The following is a 21,993-nucleotide window of genomic DNA, read 5'->3' as shown; positions in this document are numbered from 1 at the left end:
AGCATCAGAAAAATGATCTGAAGTGAGAATAAATTAAGAACATTCATTTGCTTCTATTTTAGAAGCCTAATGTATGCCTAAGAGTCTGAATAAGACTTTGCATTACATTTGTTTCAGGATCGTTAAGCAAGATATCGAATAACTAAAGTTAAGGCCCCTTTATTTTTCATACAAAGTGATGAGGTATCTTTAAGATACTAAAAATTATATTCATACATATTTTAAGATGAATTGACCATCTGGAAATATAGTTAACCAATTAGATTCTAACATACTTCACTGGTTGTATTTATTCACGTAAATCAATATTTTATTACGTCCTTAAGATTACCAGTAAGTTATATTGTAGAGAATCTTGATTGTTATTTCCACTATAGAAGTCAGATTCATTTACTGTTTTGAGGATACATCTCGTATGATGTATTATAGAGTTTCATAGTAGGCCTAGAGTTCAGAATTACAGTTTCATTAGGCCATTAAGAAAATTTTGCGATAAATTCAGCTACAATATTTATGGCTAATAACTGCAAGAGTGCGGTCGAAGCTAGCATATCGACATTAAGTATTTAGCCATAAAAATGCGTGATAAAGTGGTCATTAATCACGCAAACCGAATTGGGTGATCGCATAGATCCTTGACTAAAGGCATGCGCAACACAAATTCAAGGATCATAAAGTAAATATGGGATTCGATTAACCCATATGCAGTTTTTTTTTTATTTGTACAACCAAAAATTATTTTATGAAACTCTAATTTCGATATTTTCTCATATTTATGTGCACCTTAATTTCATCTGAGAAAATTATCGTAAGAGGACCTGAATAAACATAAGGGTTAGGGTTTATTCACTTAAGTACATTGCCACATAAAGTACATTGTTATATAATAAATATATCGTAATACATGGAAGATAATACTCGACTTATAATGAGGACATATCGCTATGATTCGTATGTTTATTATATAATGAGGAACATTTGGGTTTGAATGTTTTAGTTTAAATGCTGACCAAGTGGGAGAATATTAGAATATTTCTAATTAAGGAAATAAAATAATATTATTGATTCTGATAAATGAATATTTTATATTCATTGAATCTGGATAGAATCAATTATGTAATATTCTATATATGGTCAGATTTCTATATTCATTACCTGATTTGATTTTCTGAATTAATTGTCAAAATATTCTGACAATTAATGTGGCACAGATACTGATGGAGTATCTCACCTATAAATATAGGGTCTCGGTCCCCGAGCTCCTCACTCATTCTGTTCATAACAGCAAATTCCATCTAAAGAGAGTTGAGAGAGCGAGGAAGCCCGATTACCCATGGTAGTCAATTTCCTTTGCAGATCAAAGCTTATGTGGGTTTGAAGCTCAAGATTCAATGGCTGGAGGTATTTCGATCCTTAAATTATAGTGCATATATGTTTGATTAATTCCGCACTTTATACTTAAACATATATATTTCAGTTTATACATATAAATGTCTAACATGGAATTTTCTAAAAAAATTAATAGATTTATTATTATTATTGTCATTATCTAATTTGCTGTGCAAATATGTTAAGGTCATCATTATTGCCACAAATGGTAAATTCACTACCAAAATTAGAGAAAAAAAGGTAGTCACCTATTTTGAGTTCTTTGCCGTTTTAGAAGTGAAGAAAAAATATGAGTTTATATTTGGGTGTGTGGCCCCCTCACTTTACCTATTTTTATAAATTTCATAATTTATAAATATAAATATTTATTTTTTTGCTACATTAAGAAGTTTTCTCTTTATTTATTTTTTTGGTTACATTGAGTCTTTACAATTTAGTAAATACCCTCCCATATTTAGAGAACCAAATTGTCTAGTTTGTCTTTATATAATTTTTTTGGAAGGATTTAGTACCATCTTGTTACTTGTAATGTTTCCTTAGTTTCAAAAAAATCCCAAAATATCAATTTTAAAAAAGAAAGGGGAGTTTAAACTTTAAAGTTGTGAAAATTAGTTACATTTTTTAAAAAAAGAAATTTTTTTTTTTAAAATAATAATTTGTGAGAGAGAAGAAGAGGTTGCTATTTTTGGAGGGAATCCAATATACTTTATTGATTATTGTATTCTTTATTTGTGGAGATATATAAGGGATTTTTTTGACTCTATATTAGGCCTAATTAATAAGATTACACCAACTACTTTTTTGACTAGGTGTGTAGTGTAGTGTAGATAATTAATTGTGTGAATAAGTTATGAAGTTATTATTGGTGAGTGATATATGTATAAGATAAAATTATACACCATGGCCACTATTTTTATTCATATATAATTGTGTATTATAGCTATTACATATAGACTAATTATGATTTTTGTCCTGAACTTTGACATGTACCAAATTATGCCCTTTGAACTTTTAAGGTCATTGAAAATGTCCCCTGAACTATTTAGATTGTTGGATTTAAGGACTTTTTTCTAATTTTAGTAAAAAAATCTAACATGGATGAAAGTTCAGGGTACATAATTTAGTGCATGTCAAAATTCGAAGGGCATGATTTGGTAGATATCAAAGTCTGAGGAACATGGTTTAGTACATAAACAATCATTGAAATAGTAAAATTGAATAAAATTAGAAAAAAGTCCTTAAATTTAACAATCTCAATAGTTCAAGGGCATTTTCAATGGCCTTAAAAGTTCAGGGGGCATGATTTGGTACATGTCAAAGTTCAGGGACAAAAATTTTAATTAGCCTTACATATATTTAAGCTACTTTTGAAAAATTGAAATAATAAGTTGTTCCGAAAAATAAATTCAAATATTTAATTGCATGTTTATTTTTTATGTGTATGATTAATTATTTTGAATTGTAGACGTTAATTGTAGGTGGACACCGATAATCTACACACAATACAAGAAAACAAAATCGCGTGTAAAGCCTTTGAGACATTGTGGTGGTGTTGGCTTAAGGGATTCTGACGGTCAAGTAAGTCAGTTACGTAATTTATAACAAGTAGACTGAAAATAAAATAGAAAGACTTAGCTATAATTGTCGTCAAAATACCGAAGATTGAAGTGAAGCTCCAATAATAAGAGAAGGTTTAGAATAAATGCATTGTGTAGAGCGTAGGATATAGAATGTAGAAGATAACAGATATCTGATGATCATTCTTTGAGAAGGATCGATCCTTTAAATAGAATTTGTTCTTTAGAAAGTGAAATCGTTATTTTTCGCAACACTAGGTCGTGGAGTGATGTGGCACTCGATGTTCTCTACGATTTAAAAGATTATAGACTGATTCTCAATTGAGAGTGAATTGTTTGAGATAGATTTCAAGTCATATGTTTGACTTCATTTTTAAGTAGATGTAACTTTGTTAATGAATGTAGGTATCTATAACTTAAGCTTATTAGCCTACATTGATTTATAAAATGGCTAGGCTGAGAGTATGCTTTTTGGATCGTGGGTGTGTATTACTATTTTTCTGCCACTACATGAACCATGTTAGTTTTGTAAATTACTTCAATAATTTCAAAATAGGCACAATGCTTATTATAAATAGGGATATTTTCAATAATAAAAAAAGTAAGGATATTTGTAGTCAAATTTTATTAATATTTACAATTGTTATATATATATAATCTTAATAAAAAAATAGTAGCAAAAGTACTTTTTATAATTTTATTGCACCCGTATCCTTTTGACTATTAAGTGTCAACTCAAAAATAAGCAGCAACACATTATTGTTGTTATACGTTGATTTTGTAAAAATAATAATCACAATGATAACATTTCATCCAGACATTTAGGTGGTGAAACCACCATGTCTCATCACCTCAATCTACATCTAGGTGGTGGCACGACGTCAACTCACCTTCTCCAAGATCGAGGTACTCTTTATTAGGGCACCATCTTGATCCTAGACGAGATGCACATCATCTCGGCCCTAGCCGAGATGCACATCCTCATAAGTGCATCATCTTGACATCCTCAAACATCTTCACTTTGGTTCCAAAAGATGCACATTACCTCAACTTACATTAAAGTCCACCATCTCAAACCAAAGCCGAGAAACACACTCCAAGCATCACCTTGGCTCAAACACCACCATCTCGCCTCAAACACCATCATCTCGTACTACAGCTCACCATCTCGGACCAAGACTGAGAATCACACTCCAAGCATCATGTTAACCCTAGCTGAGATACACATCCTCGTAAGTGCATCATCTCAGCTCAAACACAATCACCCTATTCTAAATCTCACCATCTCGGACCAAAGTTGAGAACATCATCTCGACCTCCTCACGAAGGCATCATCTCGACCTTGTCTCATACTACCACATTGGCCTACTAATCACTCATGCATTACCTCGATCTCATATTCTCACCAACATCATCATCACCTCGGACCAAGGCCAAGATCATCACCTTGGACCAAGGCTAAGAACACCATTTCGGCCCAAGAAGATCCATCAACATGTGCTCCTCACTAACATGCCAGCACGTGCTACTCATGACGAAAACAAGCTAGCACCTGTCATTAAAAAATATCTTCAACAAATTATTATTTTTTAGATATTTATTTTGAAATATTATTTATTATTATTTTGCATATTAAACTTAATTTGACTATAGTTAAGAGAAAGTGTGTCTCAGGATTAAGAGATTTTAAACCCTAAGAGAGTCCTAGATGAAAACCTATATAATAAAGGTAATATCAATTATAAAGGACTCGAAATGATTCTCACGATTGGTTAGTAATATTTTTTAAAAGTTATTATCTTAAGTTATATGAGACTCGATACTTAATTGCATTATAGCGATATGACACCGAGAGAGTTCTAGGCACTACTGTGCCTTTTAGCATTTCTCACCTTTATTGCAATTGAAAAAACTATATTTCTTTTTATTTATTATATATATTTATAGGGAATATTTGCGGTGAGAACTCTCTTAACATTTGTAATTGTTACACATCTAAATTTAATAAAAAAAAAGTGGTAACAAAAGTATCTTTTAACTGTTACAATTATTGACATGATTTGTCATCAAAGAATTTAAGAATATTGTAAACGAACAGGGTGAACACAAGTATGTCAATCAAAGTAAATCATTTTATCGAAAAAAAATTCAACAAAGATGAACACGAGAATTTTATAGTGACTCACTCCCTTTCAGCAGTAATATGCTAATCTATTTAAATATGTTTATGGTCTCAATGCTTGAGGAGAGTTCTCTAAAATTATGCTCTGCAATAGTTCAATCCTCAAATGAATTTTAGAATGATAGAGTGAGAGTTTATAAGACGTCATCTCTAAGTAGTAATAAACATTACTGGTACCTAATAACAATGCTAAAAGGAATATATATAATATCTCAATGAATAATAGTAAAACACCCCTATTATACACACACACACACTTAATTAGTGCTTTTTTTTAACTAATTATCTTTAGAGCATTACTATTGAGTACCAGTGGTGCCTAGCACCAGACATGTCGCCTTACGATTGGTTAACGATATTCTTTAAAAATTATTACATTAAATTATGTGGATTTGATACTTAATTTGACCAATTGCGATATTAACACATAGAAAGATGATAGAGAGGACTAACTCTCTCTTATTTTTATTAAGAAGAATATCCAAAATTAAAAATGACTTGTGATAAAAGGTGGTGTTTTTTTAAGCATGACAACCATGAAAGTTGTGTTATGAGTTATGATGTGTTGCTGTTGTATTATGTTGTTAAGTGTACGGAAAAGCCCTGACAAATCAGATCACTTCCCAATGTTCAAATACTAATTTTAATAGTCATATTCTTGCTCTTCATGAATAATTTTAAAAGAAGAAAGAATAATTTTGTTTCAACTGTTTTACCAACTTCTTTTAATTTAATGAGATAATTCATTTGAAATTAATTTATAATTTATTACTTTTAAAATTTAATTGGGCTCTCAACTCCTTCTTTCTCTATTTTTATCTTTTTTATATTTATTTTTTATATTTAATTTTTGAGGGGATAACTTTCAAACTTGTTAGTTATCTTTTTTATGATGTGGTTAGTGATTTTGTTTGTAAATGATAATCTTACACTATTTTTGTATTTTTTTTTTAATTTTAATCTTATTGTGCTTCAATCTTTTTTTTAATGATATGAACTAAATTTTTACCAAAATAGGAAGGTGCATTTGGTAATATTTTTTTAATTAATTTTCTATTTTTTAATTAAAAAAGTGAAAATATTTTTTTAAAAGCATGTTTTATAAAACTGTTTTCCCTTTTTAATTTTTTAATTGAGAATCAAAATTTTAAAAATTTTAAAAACAAAAAAAAATTACTTTCATATTTTTTTTACAGTTTTTTGTTCTTAATTAATATTTTAGACTCTGACCTCAACTTGGACCTTAGACTCGAACTCCGGCCCTGGCCTCAGTCTCAGACTCGGACCACAGCCCCGATCCCAAACCCGCACCTGAGCCCGACTTGAATAAAAGCAAGAAATAAAAATGAAAACGAAAATTATAGAACACACTTTTATTTTCTATTTTTAAAATCAAAAAATAAAAGTGGTTCTAGAACACAATTTTATTTTTAAAATAAATTTTAAAAACACAAATTTTACTTTTATTTTTGTGATTAAAAAATTAAAAAATAAAAGTATTACCTAATGCCCTTATGTTTTTTATTTTTTATTTTTTTTACAAAAATAACTTACTAAAGAACCATTAATTTGTATATTAAAAATATGAACTTTCTTTTATTTTTACATTTCAAAGCAATTTTTTTACATACTTAAATCGCAACCTACTGTGCAACATCAGAGAAACCTAAGCCATAAAAATAAAAATAAAAAATAAAATAATTCTCCTTAAAAATATTATTCTTTACCTATTTTTATATTAAGAAAATGTATATTTGTTTAACAAGAAAACATATTACTTGGAGGAAATAATTTAACATATTACTATATCATAAACAACATGTATTTTTTTTTATAACAAACAACATGTAATTTTCACTACAAAACAATGTGAACAATATTGTTTTCAATACAATTAAATTATGAATTTCATATAATCTGACATGTTATATAAATATCTATCTAATTATAATTTGTTATGTATTTAAGGGTTTATTATATTTTTAACAGAATATACTCTTACAAAATTAAATTTAACATATTTTATATTACTAAATATATTTTAAAGAGTTTCACCCTTTAATAAAAAAGACATTTATTTACAACAAGTAAACACTCGTTTCATACCTACTCTTTTTCATAAATCTGTACCAAATTATAGATGCGATACATGATACATTTCATTGTTATTGTTTCTATTATTATTTTGTTTTAATGAACACATATTTATTCTCAAAAATTTAAAAAAAAAAAAAAACTTTCCAGAACTCTTATTATTAGTATAGGGAGAATTATCCTAATTATTGTTTATAGTGGCAAATTATAAATTTTTTATATTATTAATTAATATGCAATATATCTATTTTTATATAAAGTGTGCATATATAACAGAATTATTGTTTTATGAGAAATTCATGGTTGAATTTTTATTTATATTAAAAATAAAATAGTTTATTAATAAAAATAAAATGGTTTATGAAAAGTTCATGTGTCACTTTTTATTTATATATAATAAAATATATTCCATTAAATTAAAAAAAAAATTGAGTTTTTGCTGTTGTACATCTACGATTGACTTTTCTAAATATACTTATGTTATTTAGTTGGATTTTATTCTAAATAAGAATTTACTACTATTTATATATTATATATATTTTGCTAAAGAATTTTTCTATTTATTTTTTTTTATTGGCTCGATCAGGTTATAATTGTTTGCCTCCACATGGCGAATTCTTTGTTTATGATAAATTATTGGGTCTCTTTTTTAAAATATATTTTTTTTTATATAAAATGTGGCTATGTAATAGAATTCTTGGTTTCATGTTATTATTTATTTTTCTATCAAAATGTTAATAGAATATTCTAATATTTGACAGAATATTCTGATTAGAAAACGTTAATTATAATTGATTAATTTTAGCTAAATAATCCTACCAAAATTTAATCTAACAAATTTCTCTCTCTAGAGCAAAAACCCTAACCTCCAACACAACATTTACCAGTTTATAACCTTAGTTATAATTTCTTAAGCTATATTTTATAATTTTAATTTTCATCTTAAAATTTAAAAAATACTAATGAAGACAACATGTTACATGCTATTATACAAAAGTATTGTATTTATATATCCCACGATGTTTCAAAAATATTTTAGAAAGTTTATCTTGAATTAATTATTAATATGTAATAAAAGATATTAGTTATTATACTATTACTTCAAACAAAGGAAAGTTCTAGCGGTGCTTCTACTTTCTGATTATAAACCTTAATTTTGGTTTCTTTAACTAGCTGCCACACACAAGTTACTTACTCTGAATTTATAGCCATTTACAATTTTTTAACACTCAAAAAGTTACCGAGTTTGTTTTCTATAGCTCTACTTATTAAGGTAGAAAAATATTTTTAGATTGACTCCATTTCGTTTATTAAATGAATTATTTTCAAGTTGACACATTAACTTAAAAATGACACAATAATGACCTACTACAAAGTATACAATTATATTCATTCTATTTATTGAGAATCAAAATTTCAATCTTCTTCACTAGATTAGCCAGACACACACAATATTTGGACATAAACACAGGACACAATATTATAACTCAAACTCATAAACACTTAGTCGAAACTTGAATGAATAATGCCACTCTTTTAAGTTTTAAGACTGTATATGACTAGGCAATTTTGGTTATTGTATTATCATTCCTACTACATAGTTGATTATTTTTAGATTTTTGATGTGAAATTTCGTTTTGTGAGCTTGTTAGAGTTTCTAATAGACTTCAATGAGTAATAGATTTATATAATTATACTTGGAATAAATTTTGATAATGTTGTAATTGGTGGATTCCTATTTTGTTATTATGTAACATAATATTATTATTTGTTAGGTCTGTCACAATTATTAAGTGAGAATAAATCAATTTAAAAACCTTTCACTATATTGAAAAGTGAGATTGATTTTAATATAAGCTTAATTATATTTTTTATTTTGTATATCTATTGTTTTATTTGAAAACAGGTGAATAAATGACTACACTATATACTATAATTAAGGACATCACTCCAACTACAGTTGAAAGAATAAAATGAGAGTGTTTAGAAAAAATTTGAAAAGATGACAAATAAGAGCTCACCACTCAAATATCAAAAGCTTAATGTTAGCAGACAAAAAAGTATACAATCAGTTAATTTACTGTTGAAATTGTCAATACTCTACTAATAAATGCTATATTTTTTAAATTTTGCCTGTACTCGCGTTGCAACAAATTATTATTTCATAAATATATTTTTTTTCCTTAAAAATGAACACAGGATAATGATGTTGAACCTAATAACTAATAATATTTTTTAAAATTTTTAATTGTATCACTTTTTTAATAACGTAGAAAAAAACTAGAATAAAATTTAGTATACGTGCCTCACACGTAATTCTTTGCTAGTATTAATATAAGCATTTAAATACTATATAACATCTCATATTTATTTACTACAATAACGATATGGTACTTCTAGCATTTCTTATAAAAAGAAACCTAAAATAAAAAGAGGGACAATACATACACACAAACAATTGAAATATCTCATCAAATAAATTTATATGAAAGAAACATTATTATTCTCATGTCCAAAGAAACGTCCCAAATCAAAAAAATTAATAAGAAGAAGAAAAAAATAAAGTCCTTAATTTTCTTAGCTATTTTCTTATATATATTTTTCACTCTATAAGTTAAAGCTAACACACTCCAATTACTAAATGGTAACATTTATTTGTTACAAAACACCACAAAGGATGCTAAATGATTACTTCTCAATCATCACCTCATTGTACAATCAAGAAGTGTAATTCCATGAATGATTATGTTTTGTGTTTTTGTACCTTTAGATCGTCGTCATCGGACATGATCGTCGGTGCCATGTCGCGATAGTAAATTACTACAAGACATTGGTAATCAGCTCTGTTTCATCCAATTTTTTACATATGTATATGAAGTGAGAATCTGGATCTTCCAAGATGAAATCCGTTGGGAGTAAACCATTTTCGGTTGTGGGAATAGGTTCCAAACTCGGCCGTGTTGATGAACTATCACCGTCGCGCTTTTTGAATCCAGGTCTAGCTGTTGAAAAATAAGGAGACAAGTTCAAGAAAAACCGAAAGAGGAATAAGAAGTTCAAAGGATACATATTCATAGATATTTTCATATTTAAACTTAAAATTATCACAAATCGAGAAAAAATTCTCGAATAAAATATTGGGGATCCGAGAAGTTTTAAGTTAGATTAAGGATAAAAAATGGCCAACGAGAAAGCTTTATGATTGTAGGACCGGTGTCTCTTTATTGTTTATCGGTCTGCTAGCTAACAGAGTTGCTCATAGTTTTGTTAGAACTTTTCATTCTTTTCCAGATCGAAGTTTCAGGATGTTTCTAACAAGTTTATGTCTATTAAAAAACTGATCAAACACGACAAAATCCTCTAAAAAACTTACGTATAATGTATAACATGATTTTCCAATTGTATACCGGTTTGTTCAAATGAGGCATCCGTACTCTAGGATCGCCATAAGTTATCTGACAAAGAAGACGATTCAGTAACCGATCATACTTTTCCATGAAAAAAGAAAGAAAGAACAAAAAAGTTACTAAATTGACAAAAGACATGTCTAGGTGAGAGTATAGTTTACCAACATATAAATACCTCCTGGTTTAAGAAGCCTACAACAGAAAAACACAAGTGATTACTTTAGAAATAAACAAATGCAAAACTTAATTATGAAAAAAATAACACAGATCAGAACAGAACAGGAATACAAAACCATTGTTTTTTTAAAGTCTACAACCTACTGACTTCTCCTAGCATTTGGGAAGTACTGACCGGCGCGTCGGTGCCACACTACAGTCAAAACAACAAGAAAGTGTTAAAGCATGCCCCGATATCGTTAAAAAAGGGTACCGTTAATACTAGAATAAATATGATTTTTGCCTCCCAAACTATGAAATTTGTAGGATTTTGCCTCTTGAATTATTTTTTTTTGTAAAAAATTCCACTCGAACTTTGGAAATTTCCCCCTTTAATAACATTATGTTCATTTTTGCAAACAGTTTTCTAATGTAAAACTGATTCAGGATTAATCTACTGTAATTCGAGTATCTATGCAAAAAATATTAGCATAGTTAGTAGTAGTCTAGCAATAAAATTTGGGAGTATATATTCGTAATTTTAGAGTTAATATTTGAAAGTTTAAGATTATTATAATTAGTTCTAATTAGCTTAAATTAATTAATATTTGAAAGTTTAAGATTATTATAATTAGTTCTAAATTTCTAATTAGCTTAAATTAATTAAATAGATCCTCACAGGTGGTTTATGTTAGAATTTGAGGAATAAGATGAATGAGGTTCCATCCCAAAATTAATTGGCAATGGGAGGAGTAGCCCATTCATCTTATATATCACAATTTATTTCCACACATTAGCAATGTGGGACTAACTCTAATAGTTTCTGACTACATCAATAAATTATCTCAAAAAAAAGTTAAATGCAATAAAAGAGGAAAATTTGCAATTCCATAACTCAACGGGAACTTCTTACAAAAGAAAAATACAATAATAATTTAAGGGACAAAACCTTACATGTTGTTAGTTCGAGTTCGAGGGTAAAAATCTTAATTATTCTAATAACTAATATGAACATACGAACAAGAATCATACATACCATCAAAGAATCCAGAGTTCCTACAATAGAGTTCGAAAGGCCATTTTCGCGAACATGTTAACACCGACACGAAAAAATTAGTAAAGATTATTGCAATTCGATGAATGAAACCGAAAGTTATGAGTATGTTCAAACCTTTATCAAGAACACCATCGAATGATTCGTCGGGGAAGACGCTCATATCCCTAACATCCATTTGCATATCTGTGACAATTTGTATAGGAAATAACTTTTAAGCAAAATAAGATTATGTTATGTTTATGAAAAGTTTCATTTGTTAAGGATACATTTCAGCTGAGGAGTATTCACATGTTTTCTTTTCATCATTTCAATGGCGACCGATGAAATATCGATGTTCATTATGTCTTCGTACCCGTCCTTAACCATGTCTTCGGACATAACTACACAAAACCGAAAGATTCAATCGAAATTGTGTCACTAAAAAGTTCCTCTAATCAAGCTACAATGATTTAGCAACAGAAACATTGAAAGAATAAGAAGAAATATTATGATATGTCCTAAGTTACTATGATTTGTCCTAAGAAATATTATGATTGTTTGGAATTTTTTGGGAAACTTAAAAGGGCTAATCGCAAAATACTTGATTAGTTTGTTGTTTTCGAAAACCAAATCCAAATAAGAATTCGAGTTTTAAGCTGAAAAATGAAAACACAAATGTTATGTTTTCTTAGTTTTCGAATCATTATTTTCAAAAACTCTCCAAATATTCTCAGTATTAAGATTACCAACTAATCACAAATTCAATTTTGAGAAACAATGAATAACATTACAACCAATCAAATCCTCCAATTTCCCCTTCTATCATTTTTTCTTCTGTACTTACCTTAAGTCTCAAAATAAATAAATTGAATAAAGCTTTATTCACTTTCAAAATATGATGCAAAAATCTTCATTCATTCTAAGACTGAAGACAATTACAAATAACACTAACATAACTAAAAACCCCAAAAATATCTACAAATTCTTCACCAAAAACTAATAAGGAAATCTTAATCATAATCCACAAAATCCAAAACATCAATAAATAATTTCAGGCAAAATCAAAACAAAAACCAAAACTTCAATTGAATTGAATTTTCTGAGCAACCAAACAAAATCTGAAATCCAGAAAGAAAGAAAAAGGTGATATACCAGCATTGCCACAACCAACCATGAGAACTCGAGAAGAGGTTGGAAAATAGTTTCGAACAAATGGTCGAAGAGCAGAGTAACGTTGGTACCAATCAAAAGACCCACCTTCTTGGATATAACGAGCATCCCAATACAAAGCATCGCCATAGTTGTAAGTATTACAGCTCGATGTGTCTCTGAACATTATAAAGATTGGATTTTTATTATAAGTTTGGGAAAAAGATTGAATTTTTTTTGGTGGGTCACCGTAGATGGTGGGTCTGATTTTCCGGCGTCGGAGGAATTTGGGGTTTGAAAGAGAGAAAGTGAAAGTGAAGATGTGGAAGTTTGAGGTTTGAGGAGGTGAACAGAGGAAGTAAAGTACTTAAGTTTTTGTAGTGTATTTTGGCTAACTTAACTGTTCTGTTTGTTTTTTTGTTGGTTCGGTTACATCTTGAAATAGTAAAAGTAAATTTCACATCTTCGCACGTGCCAAAGTTATATTTTTGTTATTTATTTATTTTTTTATTAGAAAAAAGAAAGTGTTAAGTATAGTATAAATAAAGACTAAAGTGAGTTTAGATGGGCATTATTATTTATATGATATGAATTCTTACCATGTATAATTATGAAATATAATAATTTTTCTAGATGATTAATTATTGTAGAATGTTCTATTAAAAAATAAAATATATATTGTAGAATGTTATTTTTTTTTTTTGAGAAAAAAGCTATATTTTTTGTAAACTTGCCAAAAAAATATATAACCACAAAAAACTCCTTAAAAAGTAATAGTTGACAAAAAAAAAAAAAAATGAATGCTAAAAAATATGTTGGGTGATTGAAACATTCAAATCATGTTGATAATAACTCAAAAACTTTGAGTCTTTATAGTCTTATATAACATAGAATATTTATAATATATCAAGATAATCTCAATTTATTCGATTTTATTTATTTAAGCTAAAAGTTAGAAAAAAAAAACAAATTAATTTGCAAATCTTTTAATTTATAAGGAAAAATCTAAAAAAGTAGCAAATTTGTATAATAGGCACATAGATTTATTCTATTTAGAGTAAATACTATTTTAGATCATGTGTTTTGTAAAAATTACTAATTTGACTCTTTGTTTTGATAGATAAAAAATTAGATTGTGTAATTTTCAAAATAATAGTAAATAGTATCTTACACTAATTTTTTGTCAAAATAAAACTTAATAATAACTAAATTTAGAGGTGTTATAACAAAACTGATTACATTTATGACATCTATTCGTGTTATGAATTGTCTTCAAATTAGTTCTATTAAATAAAAATAATCGAAAATTGAGGTCAAGATTTTATTTATACCATTTTAAAAAATAAAAGGTTAATTTTATCATTTAACAAAATAGAAAATCAAATTAGTAATTTTTCGTAAAACACAAATCTAAAATAGTATTAACACTTCTATTTATATTCTTTTAATATATTGTATAATTACTACTTCCAATTATTATTTTATTGGAAATTTGAAAATAAAATTAGTTAGTTAAGTTTATTTTTGAAAATAAAAATATGACATAGCTCCTCTTTAGGAGTTTGTAACCATAAAAAGTTTCTCACTTGCAAGTAAAACGTTAATGTATCACAATTATAAGGACCTTCCTACACGTGTTAAGTTAATTAGTGATAATATAATTTAAAATGTTGCTATGAACTCCTAATTAACATTAAATTGTAGGAAGGTTCAAAATAAATTTCTAACTTAATTAGTGATAATATAACTTAAAAGGAAGAGTAATTTCCGAGTAACTCTTTTATTTTAAGGAGTTTGGTGAGTTGTTAGAACTATTACATATTCATAATTCATTTGTACACTTTGGTAGAAAAGTAAACATTAGATCAAGTAAATTAGTCTCTCTAGTTAATTCTCATATGAAAATCAGCTCATGTGTAGCAAATTTAGTTAAGAAAGAAAAATTGGCCAATGATGAAAATCACAATCCACATTGAATTGCCTTTGAATGTAAGATATTGGGTTGGTTGCTTTAGTTTGAAAACCAAAAGATAAAATAAATTTTCATGATTGCCAATTCAAAACTAGTAACCTATATGAGAATAAATAACATTTACAAAATTGTATCTGATCTAACATTATCATTGGTACCTTGTATTTTATCAAAATATAGATTTAGTATCTTGTATTTTTAATATATTTATATAGTATTTTATATTTTGAAATTGTAGATATTAAGTAAGTTGAACTCTAATTTAATCAGCAATTTTTTTTATCAATATCATTAAAATATTTTAATTGTTAATTACATATAATTGAGAGTCATTTGTCAAATTAATTAAAATTGAATTTAGACTACTAAATTTGTACAATTTATAAATTTATATTAAGAGATGAATATTATTGTTCATCTTGATAGAGTTGGTTTATCTAATGTTGTTCGAATTGTGTTTTTTTTTATTTCGATTTCTCTTTACTTGTAGTGATGGTGTTTAATTCATTTATTCTTTTGGCTTTAGGCTGTTTTGTTAGAGCCTATCCTTTAATGTTTCTCTTGCTATTTTGCACCTTCTTGTAAACGGTGTGGGTTGTCGTTATTTGGTTATCTTCTTGTAAGCTTTATTGTGATTTTGTTTTTGTACAACTTTCTAAGCTTGGTTCTTTGTTTTCATGAATAATTCTTTCAAAGAAAAGAAAAATAATAAACAAAATACTAGATTTATTTATTTTGATAAAACACGTAATATCAAATGAGTATATTTTATTTTGGCAATAATATCACAAAAAATACACACATTAATTAATTTTGAGAAAGAGGGTGTTAATTATAGTTATTTGTTAGAATTATTTTTATAACTGTGTTTGTTATAATTATAATGTTATTTCTGTAATTTTTTAAAATTTTTGAATAATTTACTGTACTACAAATAGAGTTCTTAATATTTTAATTTACTATATGTGTTCAAAAAAATTATAAACTTAATTTTAACATTATAAATTATTGAAATTATTTAAAAAATAATAATAATAAAACTATAATGATTACCACTATATATAAAAAGAATATTTTTTAAAAATATTTAAATGTCTTTTCAAATATAAAATTTAATTAAAAGGTTATAATAAAATGTTACCAGATAATATATGGAAAATTTGAAATTATATACATAATAAAATTAAAATTGGTCCCATAATTTAAAACTATATAAAATTTGTAAAAATGGGATAATTTTTTATTAAAACTTAATTTTACCCCCTCATTCTAAACTGACTCTCTCTCTCTTCCTTCCCTTTCTCTCTATCTTTCCTTTTTCAAATTCCCACCACCCACGGACCATTCCCACTCGACCACCGATGAACCCATCCCACGGACCGAACTCTCTTTGGATCTTTTTTTTTTTTCGTCGGATGTGATTTGGGAAAAATTTGGGTTTGATTTTATCGGGCCCAATGCAGGCCCGACACCGATCTGATGGTATTACAGAAAAATTAAGAAAGATAAAGATCCGATGGGCCCGATGGTGGGTCTGATGCCTATGTAAAAAATAGAATTTGATATGGCCCGATAGTGGGCCCGAGCCCGATACCTGTGTAAAAAAAAATAAAATTTGATATGGCCCGATGCTGGGCTCGATAGTGGGCTCGATCGAATCCGATGGCTATAAAATAAAAGAGAAAAAAAAAGAGGAAGGCAATATAATAGGAAATTATTTTAAGGATATTATAAAATGTATCAGCAATATCAAATAATATGAATTTATGGAAAAAATGTTAAGTATATATAAACATAAAAAAAATCAAATTCCTTAATATATTTATGTGAGTGAGGCATGGCGTATGAGTAGTAGCTACCTCATCAATACATTCCAAGTGTCTACTTCACAATGTCACACGTTATAACCTCAAACTCCATTTCACACACACCCTTTGCGCCACGTGTACACTATTATTCAACACTCATCCCAATACTCACAATTATATATTCAACCCATTATATTTATATAAACACAATTTGACTAAACCAAAGATGCAGCAGAAGAATAAGAGTGATCATCATTATGGAAGATGATAAGGCCAAATCCAATAATGATGATGGTGATCATGGTGATGAGCAGCAGCAGCAGCCTCCTTTAATGGCTTTAAACCATGTGTCAAGGGTGTGTAAAAATGTGGAGGAGTCTATAGATTTCTACACCAAAGTTTTGGGGTTTGTTGAGATTGAGAGACCACCTGCTTTTGATTTTGATGGAGCTTGGTTGTTTAATTATGGAGTTGGTGTTCACTTGGTTCAATCTAAGGATCATGAGAAGTTGCCTCAACCTCATAATTTGGATCCCATGGACAATCACATTTCATTCCAGGTTAACACAATTTTTATGCTATTAAAATGAGTATTTTAGTACACTTTCTTATCTGTTTTAACAGTCTTTTAGTCTAATTTTTATAGGCTAATTTTGATTTTTGTGTCAAATTTTTAAATATATCAAATCATGTTTTTCTTTAAGGCTGTTGAAAATTCTTTATAAATTAATTAAGATGGTTGGATCTATGGATTTTGTTTTCTTTCTAATTTTAATAAGAAGAGTTTAACTTGATGAAAGTTTAGAGGGTATGATTTAGTATCATTAAAGTTTGATTTGGTAAAGTTTGATTTGGTAGATATTAAAGTATAATTAGTTGAATTAGTTAAATTGAATGATTTTGGAGATCATGATTTAATACATAAATAATTACCGAATTAGTTAAATTAAATAATAAGGATAAAAGTCTTTATAATCTAACCATTTTAATAGTTAATACATAAATAATTACCGAATTAGTTAAATTAAATAATAAGGATAAAAGTCTTTATAATCTAACCATTTTAATAGTTTTGAAAGAATTTTTAACTAACGCCATTTACATTTCAAAACTTGAAAGTTAAAGAGCAAAAATTTTAATTAACTATTTTTATATCATCTTGGAATTTTCAAAAAATTTGAATGATTACTAGTGCCTTCAAAAATTAAATTTGATAGTAACAAAATATTTGATTTTTTTTGAAAAATTACAATTTTAAATAAATTTTGGTATGATGTAGTGGTAAAGAAGCTTTTTGTTGGGATTTTTTCTCACTTGGGTTTGAATCCCTTAATACTTTTAAGCTTGACTTTTTGATAGGTTAACTTGCTTAATGGGTAAAAAAATTGTAAGAAAAAATTGAAAAATTTGTTTGAGTACCGAAACAGATAGAGGTGTATCGAAATACTTCCAAAATGTAGTATAGATTTTTGAATTGTTATATATGTTTGAATGTGATTTTTAATGTATTGATGCAGTGTGAAGATATGAATGCAATTGAGAGAAAACTGAAGGAGCTAAACATAAAGTGCAAGAAAAGAACAGTAGAAGATGACAAGAATGGAAGTGTTATAGACCAATTGTTTTTTAATGACCCAGATGGATTCATGATTGAGATCTGTAACTGTGAAAATCTCAAACTTGTTCCAGCTGGTTCTCTTGGAAAGATAATGCTTCCATTAGATCGACATAATCCACCTATTCAAGTTCAACCCAATAACAACAACAACAATAATGCTCACATTCACAACTAGTTGTTTTAACATGTTCTTATGAGATTTGTAACAGTTTCAGTACTTAGTCATATATGCTTCTATTTCCTTTTTTTATAGACCAGTGATGATACTATCATGAAAGCCACTACTGTAGACCAATTCAGATTATTTATGAGCTTTATAGAATCAAATATTTGGCAACACATCAGTTTTGCTTTAATAATACAAATTTATATTACATCTCTATTTGTTTCAGTATTTAAAAAATTAGACTGAAAAATAGATACTGAAACAAAACAAGATAAGAAAGGTATTTGTATGTTATAGTTGTTTAAGACTAGTAAATTTTCAAAAGATTTCGAGTACGCGTGGAAAATAATCGCTTAAATCTTACTGTAAATTATTCAGAATTTTTTTTTTTCTAAATACCAAAATAGATAGAGAATCTATACCCTTACCAAAACCACCAGTCTAATACAAAATTTTCATACATTTATATAGGCAAAACATATTAGCAAAAATCATGAAGTGTGCAAGGTGAAACTGTTCGATTCTCTAAGGTATAAAAAATGAAGTAATCACCATGTGTTGACTTTGATTGCATTTCACTAAATTATCCCAAAAAGTCTCAAGAAATTAATCAAAATTTATTACATGAACAAAGTCATAAGAATGAAGTGATAATCACCTTGTGTTGACTTCATTGAATATTATTATTATTAAATCATCCCAAAAAAACAAAGCCTCACAAAATGAATCATAACTTATTATAACAAGAAAAAAAGACTAAAGTTACCATCTTTAACGAGTCTTGGTCTTTTTCTGGGATGACTGAGGTTGAGCCTGAGCCACCCCCACAGCTGAACATATCTTCTTCCAACATCGGATCGAAATGAGAGTTGGGATGACTAGCCATGAGAAGTTGGCACCAACATAGTATGCATAGTAGTAAAATGGACTTGCGGCAAAGTTGTCACCATCCAAAAATGCAGTTATGAAGTATACAAATGTTCCATAGAGTTGACCCAATGAAATGGCAAATTGAAGAATGTAACTATATGACTTTCTTGTAGCTATTGCATATCTGCACAATGCAAAATCACCCAAAACCATATGAATTTGAATGTACACATATACTGTTTTGAGTTTGAGTCTTTCTTTCATTGAAAACTAATTTGAGAGCAACTTACATGGCTAATGAATCAGATTAATGGTGTTGTTACTATTACCCTTTTGTAGTGATGTGTTCTTAAGAATAAAAGAGGGATTTGTTCATTTTCTGGGGTCTTTAGAAGCACATAAGAAATGAGTTATATTTGGATTTGTTTCATTATTTGGAATGTGACTTTTAGGTTTTGCAGGTAGGATTTGTTCTTTCTCGGGGTCTTTAAGGGACGTAAAAACACATAAGAACTCTTTAGTAGAAGTGAAATGAGCTATATTTGGATTTGTTTCATCACTCGAAATAAGATTTTTACGCTATCCAAGTGGGATTTGTTCACTTTTTGGGGTCATGAAAGGGAGTAGAAACACATAAGAACTCTTCAATAAAAGTAAAATGAGTTATATTCGGATTTGTTTCATTAGTCAAATAGGATTTTTATGCTATGCAGGTATTCAAGTGGGATTTGTTCATTTTTCGGGGTCTAGAAGGGCGTAGAAACACATAAGAACTCTTTCACGGGAGTGAAACAAGTTATATTTGAATTTGTTTCATTAGTCGAAATAAGATTTTTATGTTATGCAGGTAGGATTTGTTCATATTTGTGGTCTTGAAGGGGTGTAAAAACACATAAAAACTCTTTAATGAAAATAAGTTACATTTGGATTTGTTTCATTACTCGAAATAGGATTTCTACACTATGCAGATATTCAAGTGGGGACTCAAACTTGAGACTTTGTAAGAGCAAACACACATAGTAGAAAGCAATTCACATGCCTAATCACTTAAACTACTCTTATTGGCTAATTTCAAATCAAAACTAAACAATATGAAAAACATAAAACAAAGCTAAGAATCTTACATAGCTAGAAGACAAGCTGGACCTTCAAGCACTGCAGTTAGTCCTTCAACAGCAACTATATCAGAAGCTCTAGCTACATATCTTGAATCCCCTTTACTATACTCTTTCCCTACAAATCAAAAAATGACCTTAATATTATCACCTTCAAAAAAAGTTGGTTAAATATCAGAAAAACAACAACACTTACAAACTTCAGCTAAGTAACAAGCAGTCTTATCCTTGTAAAATTCTGGTGAAAAGACAAAATAGCCCTCAAGTATCATGTGGGTAAGTCCAGTGAATGCCCACCAACACATTAACCATCTTTCTAAAGTTGTGATCTTTTTTGCTTTACCTGTTCATACATAGGGATATTTATACAATCATTTCAGATTTGGGAATAAAAATTGAGAATTGGGAATAAAATAGAAAAGGGGTTATTTACCAGAGAAGATCCAAACTATGGAAACAACAATAATTGAAGCTGCAGCATAGATTCCAACAATGGTGGACATAGGAAGAACCAATGGAACATAACCTTCGATTTTCAAATCTCTGGGTATGTACGGATGATCATGAGATCCCTCCATTTTTTTTTTTTGCTTCTTCAAGCTCTGAAAATAAGACCTGTAAAGTTGAAAATTTTGGGAAAGATTTGTAATGTTAAAAAGACTTTCTTTTTTTCTTTTTGAGAGTGAGAAAAGTCAAAAGTTTGAAACTTTTTGAGTGAATAAACAAAACCCACCAATCAGATTTGAACACAAAATGAAAAAACATGAATAGATCTAATAAAGGGTTTTTCTTAATTTTAACAATTTTGTGTAATAATGGTGAATTGAGAAGAAATTTGTACCTGGTAATGGAGGAAATTGACTTTCAAATGTTGCTCAGTTCAGTTTTGATAAACCAAAGATTCAAACTTTATCAAATCTGATTGTATAAGATAATGAAAATATTGTTATAAATTATTATTAGGATCTATGGTATGGTCCACATGGAAATTTTCCTAAACTATCATCAAAATATTAAATTAGTAAATGGTTAATTTAGATTTTTATCCGTTGAATTTTAATATATAATAAATTATATTTCTAAACTTTTAAAGTGGTTAAAAAATTCTTTCTTAATTATTGAAATTATAAATTAAAATTACAGGGACATAATTTGTTATATGTCAAAATTTAAAGAATATAATTTGTTAAATTCAAAGTTTGGGAAGTACAATTTAGTACATGGAGAATTGTCGAATTAGTAAAATTGAATAAAATTAGACAAAAGTCTATAATCTAATAATTTCAATAGTTTAAGGAAAAATGTTCAGGAGTATTATTTAGTACATGTAAAAGTTCAAGCAGATAAATATCCTAATTAGTCTTAAATCATATTGAATTAAATTTATAATGTGTTGCTATAAGATTTGAACATTGTAAATTTATGGAGCAAATGATTATTTGTAATTATTTGCC

General features: G+C 28.0%; 3 protein-coding genes across 4 annotated transcripts; 1 reads left to right on the top strand and 2 right to left on the bottom strand.

Moving 5' to 3' along the window:
• Positions 1-9,689: 9,689 nt before the first annotated feature.
• Positions 9,690-13,392, bottom strand: LOC115711662 (uncharacterized). The gene is made up of 8 exons (XM_030640036.2): positions 12,994-13,392; positions 12,129-12,242; positions 11,977-12,045; positions 11,842-11,861; positions 10,967-11,019; positions 10,811-10,841; positions 10,616-10,697; positions 9,690-10,244 (listed from the first exon to the last, which is right to left on the bottom strand). Exons 1-8 carry the CDS (start codon positions 13,175-13,177, stop codon positions 10,063-10,065), a joined length of 735 nt encoding a protein of 244 aa, XP_030495896.2. The 5' UTR covers positions 13,178-13,392; the 3' UTR covers positions 9,690-10,062.
• A 3,592-nt stretch (positions 13,393-16,984) lies between these two features.
• Positions 16,985-18,753, top strand: LOC115711462 (glyoxylase I 4). The gene is made up of 2 exons (XM_030639804.2): positions 16,985-17,330; positions 18,288-18,753. Exons 1-2 carry the CDS (start codon positions 17,028-17,030, stop codon positions 18,561-18,563), a joined length of 579 nt encoding a protein of 192 aa, XP_030495664.2. The 5' UTR covers positions 16,985-17,027; the 3' UTR covers positions 18,564-18,753.
• A 341-nt stretch (positions 18,754-19,094) lies between these two features.
• LOC115711461 (probable 3-beta-hydroxysteroid-Delta(8),Delta(7)-isomerase) lies at positions 19,095-21,516 on the bottom strand. 2 transcript variants are annotated; one of them, XM_030639803.2, is made up of 5 exons: positions 21,381-21,516; positions 20,973-21,154; positions 20,736-20,882; positions 20,549-20,657; positions 19,095-19,608 (listed from the first exon to the last, which is right to left on the bottom strand). In XM_030639803.2, exons 2-5 carry the CDS (start codon positions 21,115-21,117, stop codon positions 19,326-19,328), a joined length of 684 nt encoding a protein of 227 aa, XP_030495663.1. In that variant the 5' UTR covers positions 21,118-21,154; positions 21,381-21,516; the 3' UTR covers positions 19,095-19,325. The 2 variants fall into 2 exon arrangements, with proteins under 2 accessions (XP_030495663.1, XP_060967405.1); XM_061111422.1 differs by having other exon boundaries at positions 20,973-21,141; positions 21,381-21,509.
• Positions 21,517-21,993: the final 477 nt, after the last annotated feature.

The sequence above is a fragment of the Cannabis sativa genome, chromosome 3, assembly GCF_029168945.1.
Source record: "Cannabis sativa cultivar Pink pepper isolate KNU-18-1 chromosome 3, ASM2916894v1, whole genome shotgun sequence".
Taxonomy (NCBI): domain Eukaryota; kingdom Viridiplantae; phylum Streptophyta; class Magnoliopsida; order Rosales; family Cannabaceae; genus Cannabis; species Cannabis sativa.
Note: the sequence above shows the minus strand (reverse complement) of the source record. Positions and strands in the feature narration are given on the sequence as shown.

What these genes read in the sequence shown, in the direction of transcription:
- LOC115711662 (XM_030640036.2), bottom strand. Translation starts at nt 13,177, where the DNA reads ATGTTCAGAGACACATCGAGCTGTAATACTTACAACTATGGCGATGCT. An exon ending in GGTTGGTTGTGGCAATGCTG is followed by an intron (nt 12,243 to 12,993) that starts GTATATCACCTT and finishes GGTTTTGTGTAG; the next exon opens with TTATGTCCGAAGACATGGTT. An exon ending in AATCATGTTATACATTATAC is followed by an intron (nt 10,245 to 10,615) that starts GTAAGTTTTTTA and finishes ATTTTTCAACAG; the next exon opens with CTAGACCTGGATTCAAAAAG.
- LOC115711462 (XM_030639804.2), top strand. Translation starts at nt 17,028, where the DNA reads ATGGAAGATGATAAGGCCAAATCCAATAATGATGATGGTGATCATGGT. An exon ending in ACAATCACATTTCATTCCAG is followed by an intron (nt 17,331 to 18,287) that starts GTTAACACAATT and finishes GTATTGATGCAG; the next exon opens with TGTGAAGATATGAATGCAAT.
- LOC115711461 (XM_030639803.2), bottom strand. Translation starts at nt 21,117, where the DNA reads ATGGAGGGATCTCATGATCATCCGTACATACCCAGAGATTTGAAAATC. An exon ending in CATAGTTTGGATCTTCTCTG is followed by an intron (nt 20,883 to 20,972) that starts GTAAATAACCCC and finishes ATGTATGAACAG; the next exon opens with GTAAAGCAAAAAAGATCACA. An exon ending in TTGTTACTTAGCTGAAGTTT is followed by an intron (nt 20,658 to 20,735) that starts GTAAGTGTTGTT and finishes TTTGATTTGTAG; the next exon opens with GGAAAGAGTATAGTAAAGGG.